This window comes from Lichenostomus cassidix, chromosome 4, assembly GCF_008360975.1.
Source record: "Lichenostomus cassidix isolate B80296 chromosome 4, HeHo_3.0, whole genome shotgun sequence".
In the NCBI taxonomy this organism is placed as follows: Eukaryota; Metazoa; Chordata; class Aves; order Passeriformes; family Meliphagidae; genus Lichenostomus; species Lichenostomus cassidix.
Genome location: NC_139484.1, coordinates 21,040,131 through 21,064,614, shown reverse-complemented (window position 1 = coordinate 21,064,614; position 24,484 = coordinate 21,040,131). Strand labels below are relative to the sequence as shown.

At 38.0% G+C, this 24,484-nt stretch overlaps 1 protein-coding gene across 2 annotated transcripts in view; it reads right to left on the bottom strand.

Annotated features, from left to right (window-relative positions):
* The window catches only part of EDNRA (endothelin receptor type A), a 29,697-nt gene extending 12,799 nt beyond the window's left edge, over positions 1-16,898 (bottom strand). Inside the window, exons 1-3 of one of the 2 annotated variants that reach the window (XM_085058205.1) lie at positions 16,686-16,898; positions 13,807-14,308; positions 2,671-2,798 (exon numbers count right to left, since the gene is read on the bottom strand). In XM_085058205.1, coding sequence (XP_084914331.1) covers positions 2,671-2,798; positions 13,807-14,208 — 530 coding nt within the window. In that variant the 5' untranslated portion in view covers positions 14,209-14,308; positions 16,686-16,898. The remainder of the gene's footprint in view (positions 1-2,670; positions 2,799-13,806; positions 14,309-16,685) is intronic. The other variant, XM_085058204.1, reaches the window with a different exon arrangement.
* Positions 16,899-24,484: the final 7,586 nt, after the last annotated feature.

Genomic DNA, 24,484 nt, shown 5'->3' with positions numbered 1-24,484 from the left:
CTCCCATTTTTTCATTTTCAACTGCTCATGCATGTGCTGTCAACTTGTATACATACATACAATTAAATATTTTACACTCCTATCTAGTTATATCATGCTTAAAGCATTTCTTTGAGGACATGATGTCTGGATCAGAGAACATCAGTAGGTGCTTTTGTTCCCCTATTCCTTTTAGCTACATTAGAAAATCAGGTGTTCAAATGGCCTGATAATATAGCATGCCTCTCTACTGCAGTTATCATCAGTCTTTTGTAAGAGTGAAAAGCAATGTAGGAGACATAAGAGACAAGATTAAGCACGTATGAAGCAGTCATTGTCAAGATGAGTGTCAGGACAGTTCCTAAATGTCCCTACTGTTGCTGATAATGAACTGTTCTGCTTCATTATTGGAGACCACAGCTGTTCTTCGTTTTATGCAAATGCATTAATACAATGAAGACCATAGAGTTTTATGTTAGTGGCAAAGTCTTGGCTTGTCTCATACACTCACTGGGAGTTGATCCAGATAAAAATATCTACCTCAGGATCACTGTTCTATACAATTTGCTCTGCAGAGGAGGCAAGAGGGTGTATACACATGAAGTGAGATCCATATCTTCACTGTTCTTCTTCAACTCATTTCTTCATCAAAATCATTACAGCCAAAACATAAGCAAGAATAAAAACTCAGGCAGGGAAATATCCTTCCTCTTAGTCACACTCAGGCACTGTTTTAAAAAAGTCACACTATCGTCACCATCTGTGACCTCAAGTTTAAAAATGCCTGAGGGGCATCTGAGGCAAGGGTGAATGGCTGGCTTTCTGTCAGCCTCTTAAAACCCTCTCCACATGTGAGTGGCCATTGTTCCCCTTGGACATGCACAGCTGAACCTTAAAACACTGTCAGGGCAAGTCACTTGAGGGCAGTAGTAATGAGTGGAGTTTCACAATAGGATGTAGTTAGCACAGGGAACGGTCCTCATGGTAAAAAAATAATCCTGTTCTAAATTAGGGATGTAGTCTGCAACAGCGACAGAGAGTCAACAATTACCAAAACTGTGGAACTCTGAATTCACTATGCCAATTGCATCCATCTTTTTCTGTGTAGTAGAATGCAATATGTAGACATCCAAAATAATTATAAAGAAGATAGTTTTCGGGAGCTTTCATAAGCAAAAATTAACTCACCTATAGACCAGGAACAGTCCAGCTGTGACAGCACATTATTTCAGATTTACCCATTTTCCATTTTAAAAAGCAACCATTAGCTCATGTGGAATTTTGTATTAATGTGCCCAGCTTCCAGTGCCCAGCCTAACTTATTGAAGGTACTCTGAGATTTCATAGTGATTGAACCTAGATTCAGTTTTTATTTGCCAATATCTGCATCTGGCTCTATACATCTGTTTTCTAACACACATGCTCTGCAACGACTTACTAGAGTAGCACCAGATGATAAAGAATATGTCCTTGGCAAAGTGTCTAAGCTAGGGGAGGAAATTAAATAGTCTGAGTCTGATCCCATACAAGACTTTATACTCAAATGAAAACAATATTTGGTTGTTGTGAGGATTAGCAAATCCTCATTTTTACAAGTCATTGTAAAAATATGTATGCATTTACAAAAAGGTAGCTTCAGCTCTGTTACTTCCAATTTATAAAAATGTATATAACAGTAGAACTTCAGCCAGTGAGACTGCAGCTGTCAGAATTTATCTAACAAACTGTCTGTTTCAAATGCTTGATCTATGATTTATTCCTTAGAGCGGTCCATGGGATTTTATTTAATGGTGGGCAGCTATTATTTGAGAAAGAGAAGTCTTTTTGTAGTTCTCAGACTCAAAAATGGAAGTATTACAGTTACTTGTATTACTTTTTTTTGTTGTTGTTTCTGGCTTTGGCTAATGAGGTACTAATGCAGTAAGGAACTATATTTCAGATATGGATACTACTAAGTCATTTATCCACTGCAAACCTTGTATATTAACATTTTCTGTAAAGCCAAACCAAGATTAATTTTAAAGTTTCTTTTACCCTTGCATCCCTGTACTAATACACATAGCGTATCTTATTTAACATTATATTCTGTATCAGAATTACTGATATTTTGGAGTAGAACACAATCAAGTAATTCAAGATATAAACCCAACTTTTACAGAAGTCAAGTGTTCATTTGCTCTTACATTGTATGTATGAAGAAAAAAAGCAGAGGCATTAATTTTCAAACTATCAAAGCAAGTTTCCTACTTGTTTTTCAGTAGAACTCAGTTCTAAAAGTCATCAAAATAAACCCTTGTTTGTTGTCCATAGGCAGTGAGTTGAACAAATAATTTATAGGGCTAAAGAATATGATCTTGTTCAAATGCAAAACAAACATGAGCTCATATGAAAGAAAGAAGTCTGAATACTCTCTCAAATCCCAATAAATTTCTGTCTGGTAAAGGAAGTTGAAATAATGCTTTACTAGAGCTTTTAAATACCTTTGGAAAACTTTTAAAGTTCATTAGTCCAAGGACTTAATATTATACTTGGAGCCAGAGATATACTTTGTGATAGCCAGAATATAAAAAACAAGAATCTAAGTTATATCTGTATTGTAATCTGCCTGCTAAGAAGACCATGCTTAGTGCTCCCAGATTTGGGAAAACTGCACATGAAAGAATGGTGTCAAAAGAGTAAAACATACTGTACCTGTCCACACTAAGGGCACACAGGTTAAGGACTGTGATTCCCACTGATGCCTTCTGGATAAAGGGAAGGAATTTGCAAAGAAACTGTCCAAATTCAGTATTTCCAAAAGGCCACTTCTGAGCGAGGAGCTAAAGAAAAGATATAAAATAATCACCATACTTAAACAGTAACCTTGCAAGTATGTCACAATTGTAGTTATTTCTTGTCTTGGACACAGCCATTGTAACCTTGAATTCTCCCTGCCTCAAGCATATCCTTAGTACTGAATGAATCTGGGGAGTCACTGCTACTATAGAAGCACAGAAGGTGAAAGTTTACTTAAATGTTGCCTGTGTGCTGTTGAAATAGTAACTTGCATTGTTAAAAGTTTTTTTGTTACCGTGCATCAGCCAGCAGTACTGAATAATGAAAATCTAACTCAAGTCTGTCATTAATGGTTGCAATTGCCACGTCCCAGAAGCAAGCAGTCAGAACATAACTCAAGGTTCATAATGAAATACCTCAGGGCCAAGTTCTGATGCTGCACGCAAGTAGATTCTTGTCATTGTAAATGTACCATTGTGTAACTCATGACAATATTCAGTGCCAGACTCTTAGGAGTGTGAAGAAAATACTGTGCATACATAATTTTTTCCATATTACAGTTTAAAGGACAAGCATGCAAACATGTGGGCTGTGCTTCAAGGCAACAGAAAGGCATCCATTGGAAAGATGTGAGTGACTGAGGTTTAGAGTAGTATTTCCAAGGAGGCATTTACATGACAAATATTACTACAGTGATTCATGTGCACAGTTGTGAAGAATTAGCATATAAATAGTAATATTTCTAGTTATAATTGTTATAGCTTGAACATGGCTTTGAACTGAGCTTTCTTAGCAAGTATACATACAAAATACAGGACACAAAATTATTCAGGATAGTCAAATATACAACTGGCTGCAAAGTCACAGAAGATCACCCTAGTGCTAACAGTAAAATGGCACATTACATTCAATGTAAGTAAGTGTAATAAATGAAAAATTCTTGAGTTCATACAAAGTAATAAGCCCTAACTTATCTATTTCCACTCAAGTGAAGGATATTTCAGCCATCATGAATAGTTCTATTGAAAAACAAAGTCCCTAAATCTTCTCACTCTACCATTTTGTTCATCTTCTTCTCCAAGTTTCTGCTGCCGAGGCTTTTCAGTGGTAGGATATTAATGTTTTGAGAATTAGCTTTGCAACCACAAGGACTAGAAGTACTTTTCCATAGAAGCTTAGGCTCTGGAACACAGTTATCTGGTAAAAGTGGGTGTATTCTATCTGTAGAATTAGAAAACCAAATTCTGGTTGTAGCTCAGGACATCAGGATTCAAAGTAAACATTTTATTTCTATTTAAATCAGTGTTAAATTGAAGCATGCTATTAATCACTACCTTTAGCAATACAAATGTTAAGTATGGGAAGTTCAAATTCACATCCATCTTTATCTCAGTTAAGGTAGGTGTTACCTTTCTGTTTTTTCATAGCATGAGTTTTTCAGAGAATTTTGCTGTAGAGTACAGATGTTTATAAAAAAATTCTAGATTAGTAGGAATTCATATTCTCCTCATAGTCCTGCTGTGGATTTTTTGTACCCCCTGTGTTTTATAGCCATTCATCACAATGCTTGGGATTTTGTCCCCCAAGTGATACCTCAAAAATGCTGGAAGCAGCTATGCACTACACATTGCTTGTGTCTCTCTAGGACTATATTAATATTGTTATTTGCTTACATGTATTTCAGAACAGATTTTAGCAACTCACAGCTTTCTGCCAACTGGGTGCTAAAGCTGGGAATCAAACTCATGCATGCGAGCACCTTTGCTATGGGATCCCAGTTTAGGACAGTGACATTTGCTGAAAGCAAATCCCTGTTGTCTCAAAAGCCTAGGGATTGGAGTGCTAGGATTGGTGATTTAACTGTAGTCAGTACCTTCAGTAGCAAAGGTGATAAGGTTATATCTGTGAGCTGTTGATTAATTCCTCTGATTTTATCTGTATTTATAGACTGAATGAAATACATTGAAAGCTCCAGCAGAATTGTTTTCCAGATAGGTTTGCAATAGTATAACAAATGTTTGCAGAGCATATTTCTGCCTTTTGCCTAGCATTCTCATATGAAGTTTTAGTTTATATCACAGAAGCATGTTGAAAAAAGGAGGGATGATCAGAACTCATAGCAATTCAACCATGTTGTACTCACTGGGAATTTCAGCTCCAAACTCTTGGCTGGGTTTGGGTAAAATCAGAGTAGTTTGCAGGCAGAAAAGGCTAAATTATGAATGGCACTGCCAGGGAAAAGCAGCTCTAGCAGACTTCTGTCAATCCCCTGTGCCAACCAGAGCCCCAAAACCCATTCATCATTACAGATCACACTTTAAAAGGCAACTGAAAGCCACCTATTCATTTCAGTGCTGACTGTGGCTGTAGCTACACCCAGAAATGAGCAAGCACTTTGTAGTGACTGTGAAACGCTGTTACTACAAGGCAAATATTAGCTTCAAAAAGAAAAGTGTGGTACTTGAGAAAGGTTCACTAACTCATTACTCCTCACAGGGAAGCTTCAACATGCTTCCAGCATGTACGCTTCAACCCCACACCCCAGGAAGCTCTCCTTTTTTGAGATTAAAAGTACTTTATTCCTTTTGTTTTTTACACTTTCCACTAATTGAAGTAATATCAGTACCAAATCATTAGACATTCTTTTCAAGTAGATTTCAATCAAAATCCCTGGGACCAGAATTAAGGTTTTTTGATTTTAAGATTCACTTTGCAATCATTTCTGTGGGTGTACTCCATTATCACTTTGCATCAGCTATGCATTCATTACTTCCCCTTGGATCAGGTGTCAGTTTTTTTCTTCTCTAGATATTTTTAGTCAGCAAATCTGATCCTGTCTTTGGCTTTACTAATTTTGACATCAAAACAAATCCTTTTTCCTCTGTCCTGCTCTAGTATGGTATGGAAATTTCAGAGGGAAATAAAACATTTATTTTGTATTAAAAAATGAGTCCAATAATTTAATTTAATTAATCCTGATTTACTTAGGTACAATATAAGAACTGGAACTACTGGTTTTGCACTTCGAGTGCTTTTGCATATTTTAATATCCAAACAAAATGATTATAAAATTCTAGCAAATTACATTTTCTCTCAAGGCTCTAGCATAGAAGAAATCAGACTGATTAGTCCTACTTGTGTCTCAGTTCTCCATGAGTTGTTGAAATGGATTGTGCTTTTGCAAACCCACTTACAAAATCTCTGAGGTTTCAAAATAAGACATCTGGCAAAGGAAACACACTTTTCCCCTTGTCCAGTTTGCAATTTTGGAGTATTTCATACTGTGGTGCAATTCCTGAGGAAAGTGTGTAGTCAACATGTATTTTTGCACTGAAATCAGAAATAAAGTTTGGTCTTTAAAAACTCAGCAAAGTGACCAGACAGCCACAGCTTTCTTGAGCATCCTCCCTTCTCTGCTGCTTTATATGGCCTTTCTGCCCTGAGCTGCAGCTGGAAACAAACAAGACATCAGCACTGAGAACATTCCTTTGCAGTGATTTTTAAATGTCACTCCCTTGATTTTATTCTACTGCTGCTGCTATTTTCTCACCCCCCTCAGTATGGTAGCTGATGTACAAAACATCAAGTCCCAGTGTGCATCCCAAGCAATTTAAATATAGTCTGAAAGAGAGCATGTTGTAACCCCACCACACTGAGTATTCACCAGGGTATGCTCATGTGCACCCACAGTGTTTATCTCATGCCAGGCTGATGCAGTGTGTTTGCAGGAAGATGATGACCCTGGAGCTCAGCCCAAAATAGATGGACTTGGTTGGTGCTGGATACCAACTGGCTCTGAGCTGCTCTATTAAAACTCCTAAAGTTCAACAAGTACACATCAGGAGGTCCCCTCTCTCTGCCGTGTGGCATTGAGGATGGAAGCAAAGGCTTCATACCTGCCCTTTCCTGCTCTGATCTCATCCTACTGCTCTAGAGACTTCCCCTTCCTATATCCACTTGTGACCATTTTTGTGCTGACACACAAGATCTGCTTCCTAGAAACTGAACTGTGTTCCACACAGTTGCCCATGAGTTGCCCCTCATGCTGACCCCATATATGATACTCTCCTGGGTTTCATGGCATTTAAATGTTCAATGATACTGAGCTAACAACTCTGGCACAGCCCTGGAAGTCAGCTTCTATTCTGTCTTCAGCAGAACAAATAGAAATCCCTTCTCTATTCTGTGACTTAAGTTACACTTGTGCAATAATGGAGAAAGGGACCAAGCCAGCAGACTTCTGTCTGTATAGATAAGATGTAGTTGTATGTGACTAACACCTCCTAACCGGAGAGCAGGAATTACAAAACCAGTGCAGTAGTGCAGTCTGGGGTGATTTTCTTTCCTTGCCTATTTTCATAGTCCAGAATGAAAGACAAGGGAAATTCTTCTGGTTTCGTTAGATCAGCAAATTTGTTTTTGCTGGGTGGTGTTTTCCTTTTTTTTTTTTTTTTTTTAAGCTAGTTTCCCCTTGAGCTGTCTTGAAAAAGATCTGTCTTAAATTGTGTTCTGCAATTATATATGCCCTTGTCTGCTTCAGGGCATGGGCCAAACATAGTATCTGGTGTTTTGGGTGGATATCTCACTGAACACAGAAGTGTCTTACATTCTCTGCCACTGAGTTGACTGCATAAAGTGACGAAGGATGATGATTTTGACTGAAGTGTTTCACCTATCTCTGATCTGTAAGACTGCATAAGTTAGGCATAAGACTGCATAAGTTAGGAATAAGACTGCATAAGTTAGGAATAAGGATGTATTGAGTCCTCAGTGGTGTTATTTTGGTTGTGGTGACTCAAACAGGACCCTTCTGTCCTCAAGAAGTGTCATGGGATAAGAGTTCACTGCATGTTTTCAAGACTTTCCCTTCTTCCTACAACCTATATATCCAGGACAGAACTGTGTTGCTGGATGACCCTCATCCATTTTTTGCTTCATAACTCAGCTGTGCCCCACCACTTTTCAGGAAAGAGGGAGAGCTGTAAAAGTGGAGAGAGCACACAGCCTGTCTCTCAGTATTTCTTCCCATTGCTGAAGTGAAAACCCTCAAATTTTGGAAGGATAATGACTAGAGGACAACAAAGAACAGAGGAAAACAAAGAACAAGGGTAGCTTTTATAATGCAGAGCTTAAGACCAGTATTGAGTATATCATGGTGAGATGATAGTTCAGGCTTCTGCCAACTTTGGGATCATATGTTTATTTATTCATACTTAGATTCACAACCCTGGCATGGTAGAGAAAACACACTCTATCTCTTCAACTCTTCTTTGCAGGAAATGCATTCTTGATTTTGCTACAACCAAGAACTGTCTTTTTTCCACTTTGGGTGGATAAAAGACTGACTGGTTTTCTTTCTGGAAGGAAGAAAGGTTATTTGGGGATGCATGAGAACCATCAAAGGCATTTTTTACTCTGATTTGCCCTACCACATCTTTTTCTGCTATTCTGCTCATCTTAGCCCAGCTGACTAAAGGTGAAGGTAGCAGAGGGTCTCATGCTTTTCACTTTATGCAGCTATGGAAAGGAATGTATAGTTTTTACTCAAGGGAAAGTAGATTATACTTCAAGAGATCCTGGAAAGTAAGGAAATAAATGCCCTGTTTTTTCAGCAAAACATTCTGTCTCAACTAACTGGTAAAATAAAACCTAAGTTTTAGGTTCTTATTAAGATGTTTGTATTTATTACAAAAATCTACTTAGCAGTAAAGCATTCCTAATGACTCTAGGCGTCTCCCCTGTGGTATTTTTGCTGTTTACAAAGCAGGACTACTTTCCATGGTGTTGGCTATCTTCCCATCCTTTTAGGTAAACTGTTTCTCAAGCTGGGCTGCTCTTCTCTAGGGAAATGACCTGCAAGGTGTGCTTATGTGCATGGTGATTTGCTGAAAGGAATTTTTCAATCCCTGAGCATAATATTACTTTTGTTATTCTTCCCAGCTATGTTTTCTTTTGTATGTTGCTAAAAAGGGTGACAGGATTTCTAAGAAGTTACTGCAGAACTAGTAAACCCTGGATATGCACAATCAAAACAATTCCTTGTTATCTGTAGAGTTCAGCTGGTTGAGACATAGAGACAGCAAACATACTAAAATATACTCTTAAACCTCAAGTCTCTAAGTACTGCACACTATTTCAAGTCCACAGAGCAGCAAGGCAGGCGTGAGATGAGGAATTGAAGATGAAGGAGGAGCTGTGCATTGATAGGAACACATCTCCCACCACCCAAAATACAGCCATGCGTTAAAGGCAGAGTAGCTCCAGAACTAAGAGCTAGAATTCAAAATCTCTTCCTTAACTGCTACCCTGGTATGCACATTAAACACGTTCTGCTAGGAGCCTAGAGTCTGTAAATAGAACGGATTCCTGATGGACTTCCATTCCCTGCTCCATTATGAGTAACTTCCGCCTTCAGGGCTCAGCAATCAATTCCTGTGCTGCCTCTGGGTTTCTGCTCTGTTGGTCTCTACATGGAGACATACACCTGAATAATGGGTCATGCAGGTTCTATGGAGTTCTGCATCACACTGGGCTACCCATTCACTGCTTCTTGGAATCCCTGGGAAGAATTCATTGGAAGCCACAAGGCAGATGTTAAGCTGGAGCCTCAGAATTTCCCACCGGTGTCAGTTCATTAAGAAATACACACTACACATATGAAAAATTCTGCTTTTAAAGAAGGGTTTCTTTTCTAAGTGCCCTTAACTTTTTGTGTGTGCTGTTGGTTTGGCTTTATATTCCTTTGGCACAAAGCTATAACTTCTACAGATGCCACTTGCTCTATCAGCTACAAGATCAGTGGCAATGTGTTTAATTCTCATTCCTGTGTAAACAGGATATTAATTCTGTTGGAGAAGGTATTCAGATATGCCAAATAATTTTTGATTTTAGAAGGGATTGCTCTAACACTTACACATGTGCTCTGATGATGAATAATGTCCATGAATAGAAATGCCTTAGTTGAGTCTTCCTTTACTGAGGACAAAGTGGCTGAAGATGTTCACTTGCTGTCAGCTACATTCTGTATTTAGATTTTTAAGGTTCTAGGTGGACTACTCAGATTTAGATGCTGTTGCAACTAAAGTAAGTATGAATACCAATTAACTAACCAAAAATCCCCCTGTTTAATTAAACAGAGCATTATCTTCTGGAGCTGTCTGAGCAGTGAACACTTGCTTTTTTCCTGGGTAGATGTTTTCCACTCTATACCAGTAAAATTATTAGGAAAATGTTCATTATTAAGAAGCAGGTTAAAAGCTGCCTAATTTACCTCATCTGCTTTATAAACAAGTGATTTAAGGAGTTAAGCATATTCTAATCTAAGGCAATGTATTTTATGTCAGTCCTATGTAGCCCAGTTTCCAAGAAATAGAACTGATTTAAATATTTTTCTTTAAAGTCCATAAAACTGGAAGCAGAGACAGCTCAGGACTTCCCAACAGCATAGTTAAAATTGAATTTTGCCACTCTAAAGGTGAGAGCCTTGGTCTAGAGTGTTTTAAGATCCATGAGCCCAGAACAGAGCAGTGGACAGCAATGTCTGTGGTGAGTACCTGTTGTTCCTGTTGCTCTGCTAAACTTGACCCATGAGAGCAGCAGCAGGAACATCCATAAAGGCTTTCCAGAGCTCAGAGCAGCCAAGGCCATAGTGGTGCTATGGATATTCTTCTGCTGCTTTTCTATAGCCTTAGGAAACAGTGTAGTGCCTTTATGGAAAGCAGCCCTCTAAAAAAGTTTCCTTGCACTGCATCTGAATTTTTTTGCTAAGAAATGGACATGGCAGTGATGGGTAATGCAGGTGATGCAGCAAATTTCAGTAATGTTCTAATGCTACCTGATACAAGAAAAAGAATCTGTTTCTTCTTCAGTGCCTTAACCCTACATCTACAGGGGCATAAAAGATAAAAATTGTATTTTATGGTCTTCTTTTCCCTTCAGAGAAATAATTCTTACAGATTTTGGGCTTTAGGCTTTGACATCTTGAAGGTCTGTGATCGGTATATTTTGGGTAAAGAGGAAACTATTTAGGTACAAGTGTTATAAAAATGTGATTGAAAATTACGTTGTCTTAGTTTGGTCTATTAAGGTTGGATTTATAACGGTCACCCTCCTTGTAAAACTCAATTTATTAAGATTTTTAATACTGATTTGATACTTCAAGTGGATATATTGTGGTAACTAAGTGTAATGGGACTTTATTATAGATTTTTTCTATATCTTTTAAGATATAGAATATCTTCAAAGAACAGTGAATATTACTCACATCTCAATCACTGAGTATTACTCACATCTCAATCCATTTAACAATAAGGGGAATCCACTATATCATTACAGTAACTGGAGAAAGTAAGGGGTGAGTTTTTGAGCATACTGTATCACAAAGATTTTTTTTTCCTTTAAAGCCCATCACTTCAATTATCCATTCATGATATTTCCAGTGGCCACCCTTCATACTGTCCCTCAACAAGAGGAGCTGAAAGGTGACACAGATTTAGGATCTCTAGTGACACACAAAGGAACAACATTTAACAAACTTTAAAACCAATTCTTAATGTAAGCATCCACATTACTGAGTGGTTCATATGAGAAATGACTATAAACAATAATTGCATTTCTTATCAGAAGTACTAGAGCTCTCTTATAAATGTTATAAATGCTTCCCTGTATCTCGATGCATGCAGTTAACCTTAGACAACAAGGTAGTTGCATATGGTAACTTAAAAGTAATTTATCTTGAAAGTTCAAGGACTGGAAAATAACTGAAAGCTAGAACTATGCGTTAAGCATGATTTTAATCCTGCTTTCTTACACCTGAAAATTGGCAGACATTGATGTCAAGGAGCTGCAGTTTCGTTCATTGCCTTTATTTATCCAGTACTTCTCTGCAGCACAGAAATAATTTCTCATATAGGCTAAGAAAATTTCATTTGTACAGAGCTAATCAGATCCATAGTTCAGCTTATCATACAAGATAGAGCATACAAGATAGAACCTATGGAACACCAGAGAAGCAACAGAAAATTAATAGAAAAAAATGTATTGGAAAACAATAAAGAGAATTTAAAAAATGGTTTGTTACTTTCAACTAGACTTCTAAAGAATTTTCAGAAGACCAGCAAAAGGCAATTCTGAAAGGAAAAATTAATCCCAGTTTTCCATCCCTCTTTGTGAAAAAGCAGCAGAGCTCTTGAAATGTTAGAAAAAATTGTGTAATAAAGTGCTTGCTCTTTCTCAAACTTGGCTCTGAAAAAATCTCATGCCATTTTTTTCCTTAAAATTCACTATCAGATATACCATGAGAAATGTGAATGCTGCCTCAACAATTATCCATAAAGACATAAGGGTAATTTACCAGGAAGGAAACTGTAATACATCCTGGGAGGTACAGTCATAGAATCACAGAATGGTTTGGGTTGGAAGGGACCTTAGAGACCATCCACTTCTAACCCCTCTGCCATGGACAGGGACAGCTTCCCCTAGACCAGGCTTGTGTAGGCTCTGAATCCAGCTAAGAACCCCAATCCCATGTCCCATTAGGCATTCACCCACCTATGGAAGACAGGTGAATCTCAAGTCAGGCAGAAGCTAATCTTTCTCATCAATTTGTTAATCCAAAACACTCTACAAGTATCTGCTACCTTATCAAAAATTACCAATTTAAATATCCAGGTGAAGTATTGAAAAGTGTAAGCTAGAACTTCCATTAAATCACATCCATAATTATTTACAGTCATCCTAGTTTTGAATTCATATTATATTAAACCCAGATAAAGTTTAAAGACTTATCTGTAATTTATACAACTGGAAGATCATAACCAGTTGCTACATTTCACCACAGATAGTACGCCCCTGTATAAATGTAATATATCCACATATAGATAATTATAATCCATTAATTAATTCAAATGTTATGCTCTTGTCCTATAATGTTATGATGCAGTTATGATGTCAACGTTACATAGATGCAAAATGCATCTTTTAAAATCACTGTTTCTTTAATTTTAAAATCCAATTTGAAACCACAGGGCACTAGTTATTATAAAACCATGCATTAAAATGTTTCATTTAAAACACATGTAAATAAAAGTCTTTAGGATCTTTAAGGGCTGAAATGGTGAAGAACATTTTTTCCTACTTATATGACTTAGTGTTTTATTTACTAACAGAAACACTTCATGTTTCTGCTGAGAAAAGAAAGAAAAAGTCAAATATCCTATCAGCTCTGCACCTGTGTACCATCCACAAAGAGACATACATGCATACAAAAGTCTTTGGTGATTTTCTAAGATAAGTTAATATCAGTGAAATATATTAAAAAAGGGCTCAGTTCTGTTTATTTAAGCATGTCCTGGCTTGAATTGCATTAGTAAAAAGAAACTGCATTAGAAAAAGCACTGCTTTGTGGCTTTGTTTAATTAAAATGAAAAATCAAAACCCTGGGACAGTATAACTTTATACTGGATAAAAGAATTGCTGAGGAGCCTTTTTGCACTTTGACAAACCCAGATGAAATTTAACATCTCATAAATGGTCTGTGACATAATAGGAATAATTTTGAGACTCTGCTATTATTGAATAATTAATGAAAACCTTAAGGCTCAACTTAACTGACAATATCTCTCCCTACAAAATCACAATATGAAGCCTGAATATCACAGGGAGTATTCTCTGTAAAAATATAAAGTAAGGATTGGATAATATAAAAATAGAAACTAGTCCATCAAGGAGGAGAACAGTTTATAAAAAGTCTTCCCTCATAAATTCTTTTGCTGGCTATAGTAGCTATGAGAAATGAACTTCTGTGAAATGCCCAAGGCAACACTTTGGTTAAGAGCTAAGAGCTACATCATCTTTAATGGGAGATACACTTTTTCTTGATGGAGGTGAGACCTGGGAGTAAGGTTTTTGTTGCAGAACAAAAAGGAGTTGTATTTTTTCCTTAAGTGCACCATTCATTGACAAAAGAGCACTAAATAGACAGAGAAGTAACCCCAGGGAGCAGCCAGTGTACACGTAAGGAAGTGCAGTTGGAATGTATCAGTGGTGTCCTACCTTGTACACAATGATAGGGATATCAATGACAATATAGATAAGGTCTCCCAGAGCCAGGCTGGCTATCAGTGCGTTCGGGCCGTTCCTCATGCACTTGTTCTGGTAAATGATCCTCAGCAGAGTTGCATTCCCAACCATCCCAACGATGAAAATAGCACAAGATACCACGGTGTTAATGTATTTGAAAGTTTCAGCAATCCTAGTCTGCTGGGAGCATTTGACAGTTTGGTTGGACACCGGGGGCTGTATGGTGGTGAGGAGAATGCTGGACTCGATCCCTGAGAAAGTGGAGAGGGGGTTTCCCGAGTCACTGCGATTGGAAATGTCTCTGTCAGAGCTGTCACTCAGGACAAATCCTGGGACCAGAAGCAGCAAGGAAACTCTTAAACACAAGGCTTCCATCCTGAAGTCCCCAAGGAGTGAATTTAGTGACACAAGGGTTTGGGTTTATTCTTCAGTATTTCAGTGAGATTCTTCTCACTTTTGCACCTGCAGAGAGAACCTGTAAGCAAAAAAAAGAAAAAAAAGAAGCGCATAATCAGTACAACAGGTAGTCTAACACACCCTTTTTCTCACTTAGAAAGGGCATTTGAATGCTGAGCCTCTGCAGCACATATGTATAAACATCTGTTTATATTCACTGTGCTGCTCTGAAATCTAGATTACCCCCACTACCTGCCTGACAAAAGGCAAACACAAAAAATTCCTGAAGTGATACCTTATGCAAATAAGATCCCACAAAACCCTCTTAGCTTGAGACAGAATTTGTATAGGAATGGAAAAAAATAAGGTGGATGAAATTCTGTTCTAAAATATAGTCTTGCAGGAAAAGTTGACCTGCCTTGGAGACTGCTGAATGGTAGTTTAGCTAAAATAAGAAATTACTATTTTTTCTTTGAAAAAGAAAGGTAACAGCAGGTATTGATATTAAACCTCCAGTGAAACAAGGGATCCCACTTAAGTTCATTTTCTTGAAGCCTTGGTTTAAGATTAAGATTTTTTTTTACATGGCTTATATCTGCAAAGAAGACAAAGTGCTGCAGTGTTGACAAAAGAAGAGTAGAAAATAAAGTATTTATAACTTTCTGATTTCCAGGGACTCGCATGAAGTATTTGGGAGGATCCTTTTAAAAAAATGAATCCTAATTTCATTCCCTGTGGGGCTATTAAATCAGTTTATACCAGGGAAGGAGAGAGAAAATTTACTGATAGTACTTCTGGAGCAAGCACAGTATAAATATTTACTACTATTACAGGCTTCTGTTGTGTGTGGTCTGGGGAAGTGTGTGTGTACCTATACACAACAGCAGATGCTAACCTGAGTATTCCTGTCTGGCATGCAGAGTGCTATCCCTTACAACCAGGGATCCATCTTTCAATCCTTGTATTGCTGTATTTGAGAGCAGGAACTGACCAGCTGTGAGTTCCCCTGGACTTTATTTCAAAGTTTAGTGTACTAAATAATAAATCCTTCTTTAGGTAATTAAATTAAATGCTGGTTATGATGGTATCTCAGGGCATTTAGCAGCAGCATGGTGCAAGTGTGTTCACTTGAGGCTTCTGAATCATCTCAGAAACAACAGAGATATTTGACTGTAATTCTTTTCAGGCAAGGATTAATACTTATATAATTTCCAATTACTACAGTTCCTCAATTTACAAAAGGAAAAAAAATGTACACTATTAAATGGCTTTCCCAACTACAGGTGATAGAGCTAAGAACAGAACCCACAGCGCTATATTTTAGTAGTTATAGTAATGTCCTCCTTATTTAGTGCTCTTTTTTGTGAAAATTTGATGCATGTATCATATAAACATGGTGGTGGCATGGCAATCATGCAGCCAGCATGCCAAGCTAGGAACAAAATTGCCAATTACCATCTCTACCCCTTTCGCGGAAGAAACTTTTCCCTAAGAAGCAAAATTAGAAAGTTTTTAATAGACTAACTGCCAAGGGTGCATTTTGTAGATTATTGACAGCCCTTCATTCCTCTGTGCATATTTTCAAAGTATTTCTCCTGTTACAGAATATATCATGCTACCTTGCCTCGTACGAGTGACACACTAGCATCCCCGGTAACTTTCTGCGATAAGGTAATCTAGGATTGCCCTTCCTCACACGCAGCCTGGGTACCTGCAGGGTGTGAGGGTGCTCTGTTCATCTGGGAGCCACACGCCTGTGCTGTGCCTGTGCTCCCGCAGCGCTGCAGAAGCAGCCGCGGATGCAGGGAGAAAATTCCTGACTTGCCTGGAGTATCAAGTCGGAAAAATTCCCATGTCGATTCTCAAGAGGAGACCGTATTAGAGGAAATGAAATTGTTCCAAGTATTAAAGACGAGCAAAAACGTTATCAGCCCAAAAGCAGCTGAGATGTGAACAAAATGAAGCGGAGCAGGGCAGAAAGGCACTGAAGGGAACAACGCCGGCCAGGGGGATTCTCTGGGCTGCTCCCAGCGAGCGCCCCGTGCTGCCGGGAAAGCCGCCTGCTGCTCCTTCTCCAAGGCCAGAGGAAACACGCTCCTTGCATCCCTAGCGAAGGATCAATTCCAACATGCATTGGCGAACCAGTGCTGCCTGCCCTGCTGCCTATACAGAGAGCCTCTGGCAAGATCCATACATTGTTAAACTTTATGCAGTACCAGTTCCCCCAAGCTGCCTTGTGCCCGTCTCTTGTTCTCTCTCTCCCTTTCTCTCTCCCACACACAGTCCCGCACACAGAGGTGCACTGCCGCCACCGAATCCCTCTGCGGGGTGTTTCCAGCGGTGCGGAAGGTGCCCGCGGCTCGGGCCGGGCTATTCCCGGGGTGGGATGCGGAGCGGAGCTCCCGCAGCATCCCGCGCACTGCGCTCCCCCCTCCGCGCCTCCCCGCCCGGCTCACCCTCATGCTGGGGCTGCTGCCGCCGCCGCTGCCTCGGAGAATTTCCTCTGAGTGGCTTTTCCTGGGATAGTCTTACCAGATCCTCCTGCCTGCATCTGACTGGGCGGAATTGAAAATCTCCACCTCCGCTAAATCACTGAACGAAAGAGACAGACTGAAGAAGTCGGAGCGTCCGCTGTTTTCTGCCCCCTCCCCCAATTAAAACAAACCTCCAGCCCGAACTGAGCCCCTGCCAATGTTAAACACAAAGGCTGCCTCCCGGGCACAGGGGAACACTGAGCTCTTTAACTCTTTCCTCCCTGAAACTGAGCACAGCTACTTTGCTGGACTCATCTAAATCAGAGCCTCGGGAACCCATTGCTGTAGCTGCCTGTTAATGGCACGCAGGATTCTCAGGAAGGTTCTGTATCTGATCCCACCAGACGGCAGAGGAGCCATGAGCAAAACGGGATAATCTGATTAAATAAACTGCTTTTGCTTTGCATTTGCCCCAGGGTTGGTGAGGATCATAGTTTCTGAGACATTCAGTAAAACTGTGTGTGAGAGTTTTGAAAATGCTGGATCCGTAAACAGAAACTACTCCTGAGTGAAAATTTCTTTGATCCACCCGGCAAACACCTTGTTAATACATCTTAGTTGCATTTACAAGGATAATGATAGAGTGGCATTTTCTGTCATTTCTATGTTCCCTATTACTGTTCTGTACAGACCGAAGTGCAAAAACTCTTGTTCAGAAAACGTGGAACGTTCACATATACCTAATGATATTTTCTCAAAATGAGAAAAATGCCAATGAATCAGAAGGAGCAGCTCATGCTGGAAAGAGTTTAAAATCCCTGCATGCTATCAAGTTTATGAAATTTTGAATCCTTTGTTGAATCATTTCAGGTTTCTCATCTCCTGGCAAGTTTCCATCTGGTTGTGCCACGGAAATTATTTTCTAAACATATATGGTCTTCTTCTGAATATAAAAGGGTAATCTTCCTAACTGATAGGTAGTAAAAATAGGTAGTCCTAAAACTGGAAAAGCAAACTAAAAAGAACAATAGAAAATGTGATGCTAGTGGCCTGCAGAATTAAAATATCTGGCACTAAATCATGTAAGATGTTGTTTTGAACTTTATCATTTTGCATAGTTAAAAATACGTTTCTGTAGTATATTTGAAATCATCTGATAAATCTTGGACAGGAACAACCAGCAGCTGGATCAACAGGATTAGCAGCACTTTTTTACTTCTAGAATGTCATGCCAGTTAAATGAAGTGTGAAAACACAGGATCTTTGAAGCAACATATATGTTGTGGCTGAGAATCACCAAGAGCCTAATATTTGCAAATTGGGTAGAAAGTTTAATTCAAAATCTCAGGTAGCCATGAAGTTGAATAAATGCTGATAAGCCACTAAATTGTGCATATACTACTGAAAATATTCCTTACAGGTTGGTCATAGATGCTTACTATTAATGATCTGCTTTGTCAAGAATTGTCTACATGGTTACTTGTTGGAAAAGCTACTGAAGAGCTGGAAAGGATGTCATTAAAGACCATGTGCACTTTATGGAGTGCTTTATTGAATGCAATTCTTATTTCTCTTGTGTGTTCTCTAAACGTTGTTAAGACCCAGTTCCTTTCCTGGGATCATTTGACCTTTATGTCTAAACAACTAGAGTTGTAAAAACAGCATCAAAAAAACTATTTCTGAGCTCATTCAAACACAGGCTTGTTCTTCCAATTTGTAATTTCATGCATAACTATATTTACTATTAAATGAAATAAATTTAATAAAATAATCAAATTTACTATGCTGTTGAAGATCTCTTCCAAGAGAGCCTTTATTACCATTGTGAATGCTTCTATTATTGCCAACCCACATAAATAGCATTAGCTATTAGAAATTACTCATCCGTGTTCTTTGTTATTTTTACTGTCGCTGATTTTTTAAATGGACCCTTGTTTTGTCTTTAATCTTCTAGGTGGCTAAAGCTCATTTGATATCTTGTTTTAAATTAAGATAAATTCAAAAATTATATTTAATTGTTCCTGCTTTTGTGGTGTTCAGGAAAGTAATATGGAAAAGGATGTTTTCATGTATGAATTATGCAAAAACCTGCAGTTGCAAATGTGGCTGACTTCAGCTACTAAAAAAAGTGAAAAATGCAGTTCTTTGCACCAAGATGTTTTTAGCTGTTAGAGACACTTTCAGCGTCATTGTAGGACTGCTATCCTCTCCGTGGAAGAGTTCTTGACTGAGGACTCTGCGTACCAGTTTGAGCACAGTGAAAGTGTCTCCTCTGACCTTTTCCGCTTTGTGTCTTCAGCAAACCACTCAGCTTGTCTTGCATAATGGTAGAGATTCAGAGTAAGGGCAACATATTAATCTCATGAGAAAATAACCATTTGGGTTTTGCAGCTGGAGTCAAGAAGACTATCAGCATTTTGTAAAGCTATTCATTCTCCTGAAGCCTTCAGGTATTAGAAAGGAACACTTCGTTTTATTGGATTGAAATGGATGTTGAGCAAATGTTAAGCCACTTACATCCTCAGATTTGGTATGAAATAGGAACATATGTTCATCAGGTCATAGAGTCCTAAATTGCATTACTGAGATTCAAAAGACTGAAATCAAAACCAGGCATTGTCTATTACTGGCATTTCCATAAGCAGTCAGTTGGTTTGTTCATAATCTGTAGCATTTTCAGAAAATCGGAAATTATTCATCACAGAGAATGTAAACCTAATTATTCTGCATTCTTCCACTAGTCTTCTGATACAGTTTTTATCAGAAATAATGCAAACAATAGAAAATAGGAGCCTTGGGTAATTTTGAAAAATGCACCTAGATACTTTGGTTACAATACTGGATAACAGTTTCCCTTTGAATTCCATATCTAGATCCAGTGAACAAGAACTCAGCAAATCCAAAACTTCTCATGGAAACATGCTAATTTCAAAAATACTTGTCAGGCAGGTTTTTCAACTTTTACTACCCCAGTTCAGTCAGAAGTTGCACCTCACTGAACAGAAAGAAGAATCATCCAAACCATAGAGAATATTTCTATCTTGTGTAGATTATCTGTTCTTCAACAGCAGATGCACCTATGGAGCTGCTTTAGAAGAATTCAGTTAAAAAGAGCACCTATCAGAAAATGTAAATTCATTGAAACTCAGGACTCATTAATTCCAGTGATCATTGAACCAGTTACTTGCTTCTGTTATGTAACATTTCTGTTTCCCAGCAGGTGCATTATTTAATTGTCTCTCTACTTATGCCATTTCTATAACTCTATTTATGTGCTTAGCACAAATAAATTCTATTTCTGCCATGGCTATCTTGCTTTTCCCTCCCTTCTTGCCCTCTCCTTTCCCTCCTCCATCTCTTTTCCCTCTGTCTCTCTCATCTGTTTCCTTCATGTTAATAGAAAATGTTGGCAATTTACACTATGAATTTATAATTCAAAGAGAATTATAGTAAGAATACTATTGTATTAGTTTATTCTTATGACTGGAAAGGTGTTTGTATTAGAATTACTGAAATATTCCTGCCCTTGGACTATGGGAACCTGAAGCTGGGATAGAATCAAAAGGGATAAAGGATTGAAATTTAAAGGACAAAACTGACCATGGAGCCAAACAATTAATATAGGAATAGCTGCAGGAGCTACTGCACCCCAAAAAGGAATATTAGTCAGGATCTGTGGATTGGGTGTATATAAATTTTGCAGAACCTTGATGGAAAAGTTTGAGTAAGCAGTGAGCTTCAGTATGCAGACTGGAGAAATAATATGTATTGTTAATTCCCTTCAACTACTGAGCATTTCAGCTTCCTCTGAGGAGCATTTACCTACTGTGCTAAATACAATGGACTAAGAACATTTCAGAGAAGATTTACTGGGAGAGGTAATGTTGTTGGTCTTCATTTCCATAGATGGAAGCCCTAATTTTTAAGCTCTAGATTTTATCAATCTTCTTGGTGGGAGGCAGAAAGAAAGAGAGAACCAGACTCTTCTCTGTGATGCTCAGCAGCAGAAGAGGAGGAAAAGGACACAAAAAATGTGTTCTTGAAATACAAGAAATTAAATTTGAATATAGGAGAAACCACTTGCACTATAAGGACCATCAAAGAGTGACACAGGTTGCCCAGAGAGGCTAGAGAATCTCCATCCTTGAAGATATTCAAATCCCAACTGGACACAGTCCTGAGTAACCTGCTTTAGGTGTCTGGGCTCTGAGCAGGGGCATGGATTAGATGATTTCTAGGGGTCTCTTCCAACCTCAAACATCTGCAAATCTGGGATTCTGTGATTCAGATGAGACTTCTGTTATGTCAAGAGTATTCTGACTTGAGCTCTAAAATTATGGTGCTCAAAATTCTTCTACTTGTATTGGGAGCTGATATGGTATTGAGCATGAACTACAGACACACACACACAAAAGACTACTTGTAAGTTAATATCCTCTGGCAAGTTGGATACTGTCCAAAAGGATAATGTGCGATGTTTATTGAAATATTTAGTAAAGGGTGTATTTTTTTAATGTCAGCTCTCTACAGAAATTATTTTCTTCTCTTTTGAGGCCAAGACAGCAAAATGAGTGACTGTAGGGAGCATGTAGGGATCTTCAGCTGTTCTCATTCTTCATCCCCATTGTTTCAGGACACTGTAAAACTAGCTGTGAGCTAAGGGAGTTCAAGGAACCTTCTCCAAAAGTCCAGTCTTTAATGGTGACAGATACAAATATTTCTACATAAACCCCTAAATATGCAGTAAAATATATACATGAAGAACAGTAAAATAGCAATATGTCATAAAAGATGCTTGTTACATAATCATGCAATGAGTGATTATAAGCACCCAAAAGAAAAAAAAAACAGAAGGAAGGAAAAAGAGATATAAAGATAAATTAAAATTTGATTTAAAGAACAGTAAGAGGAAGAGAATGTATTAGATTGGAAAATCTTCCATAACTTACAAAAGTAAATGTCAATCTGCATTTGCAGACGGGAGCCTGTGCAGAACACAAGTTCTGCCGTAGAGGAATGCTGCTCTGCTGCCAGATGCATCTTTTATTATCTTAAGCACTAATAAAATTATCTGGATAAGATAGTGAGATATTAGAATGTCATTTTATCTTAATCTAAATAAGGTTAAAATTATTTCTATTGGCTACTCTGCAGTGAAGCTGTTTTTCATGGAAAACCCTGACTCATCTCACTTCTTTCTAATGTTTGTATGTTATCTAACTTTTTGTTAGCCTGACTAAAGCTACATTGAAATAATCTGCTTGTACATTTACTTTGATACAGTCAAGTCCCATTCTTATATTATTCAATATTCCAATGGTTAGCATAAATTATTCCACATATTATCTTAATGTAAGATATTACTGTAAGTAATATTAATAGTGTAGGCCTATTTACAGACTTATCATTAAGTGATAGATTAATTACAAACTTCTGCACGTTTTTATAGATGTAAGGAATTCTCTGCCATGCAATTTTGAGATAAAGGCTTTTCAAATTAACAAAGTTTCTGGAAAAAGTTTCTTTCTGCTATCTAAAAAATATTGTTTATTTGAAACCAAAGCACACATTCAGGTAACTAACACAGCATTATGACAGTGTGAATAGAAAAATCTAGATATGTAATACTTGAGAGAGAAGGAGCAAACAGTTCCTTAGATTTTGGTGATAAAGGCTCTCAATCATCGAAGAAGGATCCTTCTATTTTTATGGTCATGCATGAGAGTGTTCTGTCTGTTTGTTTTAACAGTGCAGCTGGCTCTCTCTGAAGTTTGGAAAGGCTGGGTTAGGATATGATTGTGTTCCTGACTATAGGATTGATGTGCAGTCACAGGTTGTCATGGCCTTGCTGTGACCTGGATTTCCATTGCAATGACTTTTACCTCGTATGTGGAAGAAGTGATTTTACTGGTATTTGACTGTGTTAATGCAGTTCAGTGATGCTAAGTTTTGGAATTGTCAAGAAATCTGAATTTGTCTTGAGGATTCAGAGGGTTGGGAGACAATTAACCTTGGCTCCTCTCATTCCTCTTCCATTGCAACTTCTTTGTAGAGAGCCTTATCTCTTCTGCTGTGTTCTTTCTAATGAGAATCCCTCGTATCTTCCCATGTGCCTGGTAGTCCTCAGACACCAACACCAATGTTCATCAGCCACCTTCCATTTCCTGATCCTTGTCCTACTCCTGACCCACTGTCGTTTCTCCAGCAGTTGGGAGTGTCCCCATTTCTTATACACTGAACAGTAAATGGTTGAATTTTGCTGTTTTACCCTAAATCTCAATCACAGTTCTGGGGCCTGGCGGGGTGAAGACAGACAGACAAGCAAAGTGGGAGGACTGTGGCATCCCCTTGGCTGCTGGCCATCCCCTGCTGCTCCTGGACAAAGGGAGGGTGTGCTGGGAAGAAAAGAGGGAATGATTTTATGTGTCTTAGTCCAAGTATCCCAGACAAAAGATCCAGCTCAGTTTTGCTATCTTTGGACAGAAATATTTCTTTCTCTGGTAACAGCAATCTTGTTTTGCCTTGTAAAATAACTTGAAACTGAGCTGATTTCCATGTGTCAAGCCACAGCGAATTAACCTATGTCCTCTTAATAAAGGAAGAGATGGGAAAATAAATTTATAATTCTGTTAAAATATACCAGCATATAAAACTGCATGTGTATTGTTTAATTTTATTCTTGTCACAGTTAGTACTTTGCTCAGAATGTGAACTGAAAAGGAACAAGAGTTATTGTTGCCAGTCTCCCTTTCCTGGCTGATCTTCCACTGTAGTTATAAGGACTTTCCTTTTATGATACTGGATTTTTGTAATAAATAACATACAGAAGCAAGTATACAATAAATCTTTTGTATCAAGCTGTAACACAAGACTATTCTGTTTGTATAGATTAAAAAAATAAAATTTGAGACTGATTAAATTCCTGGGCACAGTGAGGTAAAAAAAATGACATTAATTTTTTATGATAATTCCTATGAATATAGCCAAAAGCAAACTATTGTCAATAATTAAATAAAGTCATATATTTTAGGTAAGAAGAAACAGTAAGCTCTGGTTTTGTATTTGTAACTGCCAATTATCCTAGTAACAAATTTTCATCTACTTTTAATTGATTTAAAATGCTATTCAATTAAACTGTTAAGGAAGTAGGTTAAAAAATACCAATAAATGCATGCAAATAGAAGTTTATGTACTCTTTGAACTAGCAAGTTGTTAATTTGCATCATACTTTCCTGGGGAAGAACATCTGGAAAAACACTTTCCACTTACTTTTGGATGTCACACTCATATTTTCTAGCCCATAAATAAATGGTATATGCTCAAACTTAACTCAGTCAGATCGAAGATAGTGGGAATGCAATGCTCTCTTTTGTCCCATGAAACCTCTGGAATTATTTAAAATAGTGTATTGTGAATATACTAAACTCCATGAATATTGTGAAACAGGTGCTGAAAACATATATACCAAGCTTGTAGTCATATTTACTGCAGACCCACTGATGTTAAAGATATTTTGTGGGACTCTTACAGCATTGTTGGATCAGATTCTCAGCTGCCATGAGTGTAGATCTCTTGTTGGAAATGGAAGTACATTTATTTGTATTGTCAGGGAATGAACACAAATGCTGTGATTCTTTCCAAGTTGCATTAGTGCATGTTGAAGGGAACAATGGCATCATGTGCATGTCTCTCAAAATATATCTGAAACAGGACAGCTGCTGCAATTTTCTGCAAAAGCTAATACTTCTTAGGAATTTTGATTCATTTGAGTATTTTTTAGT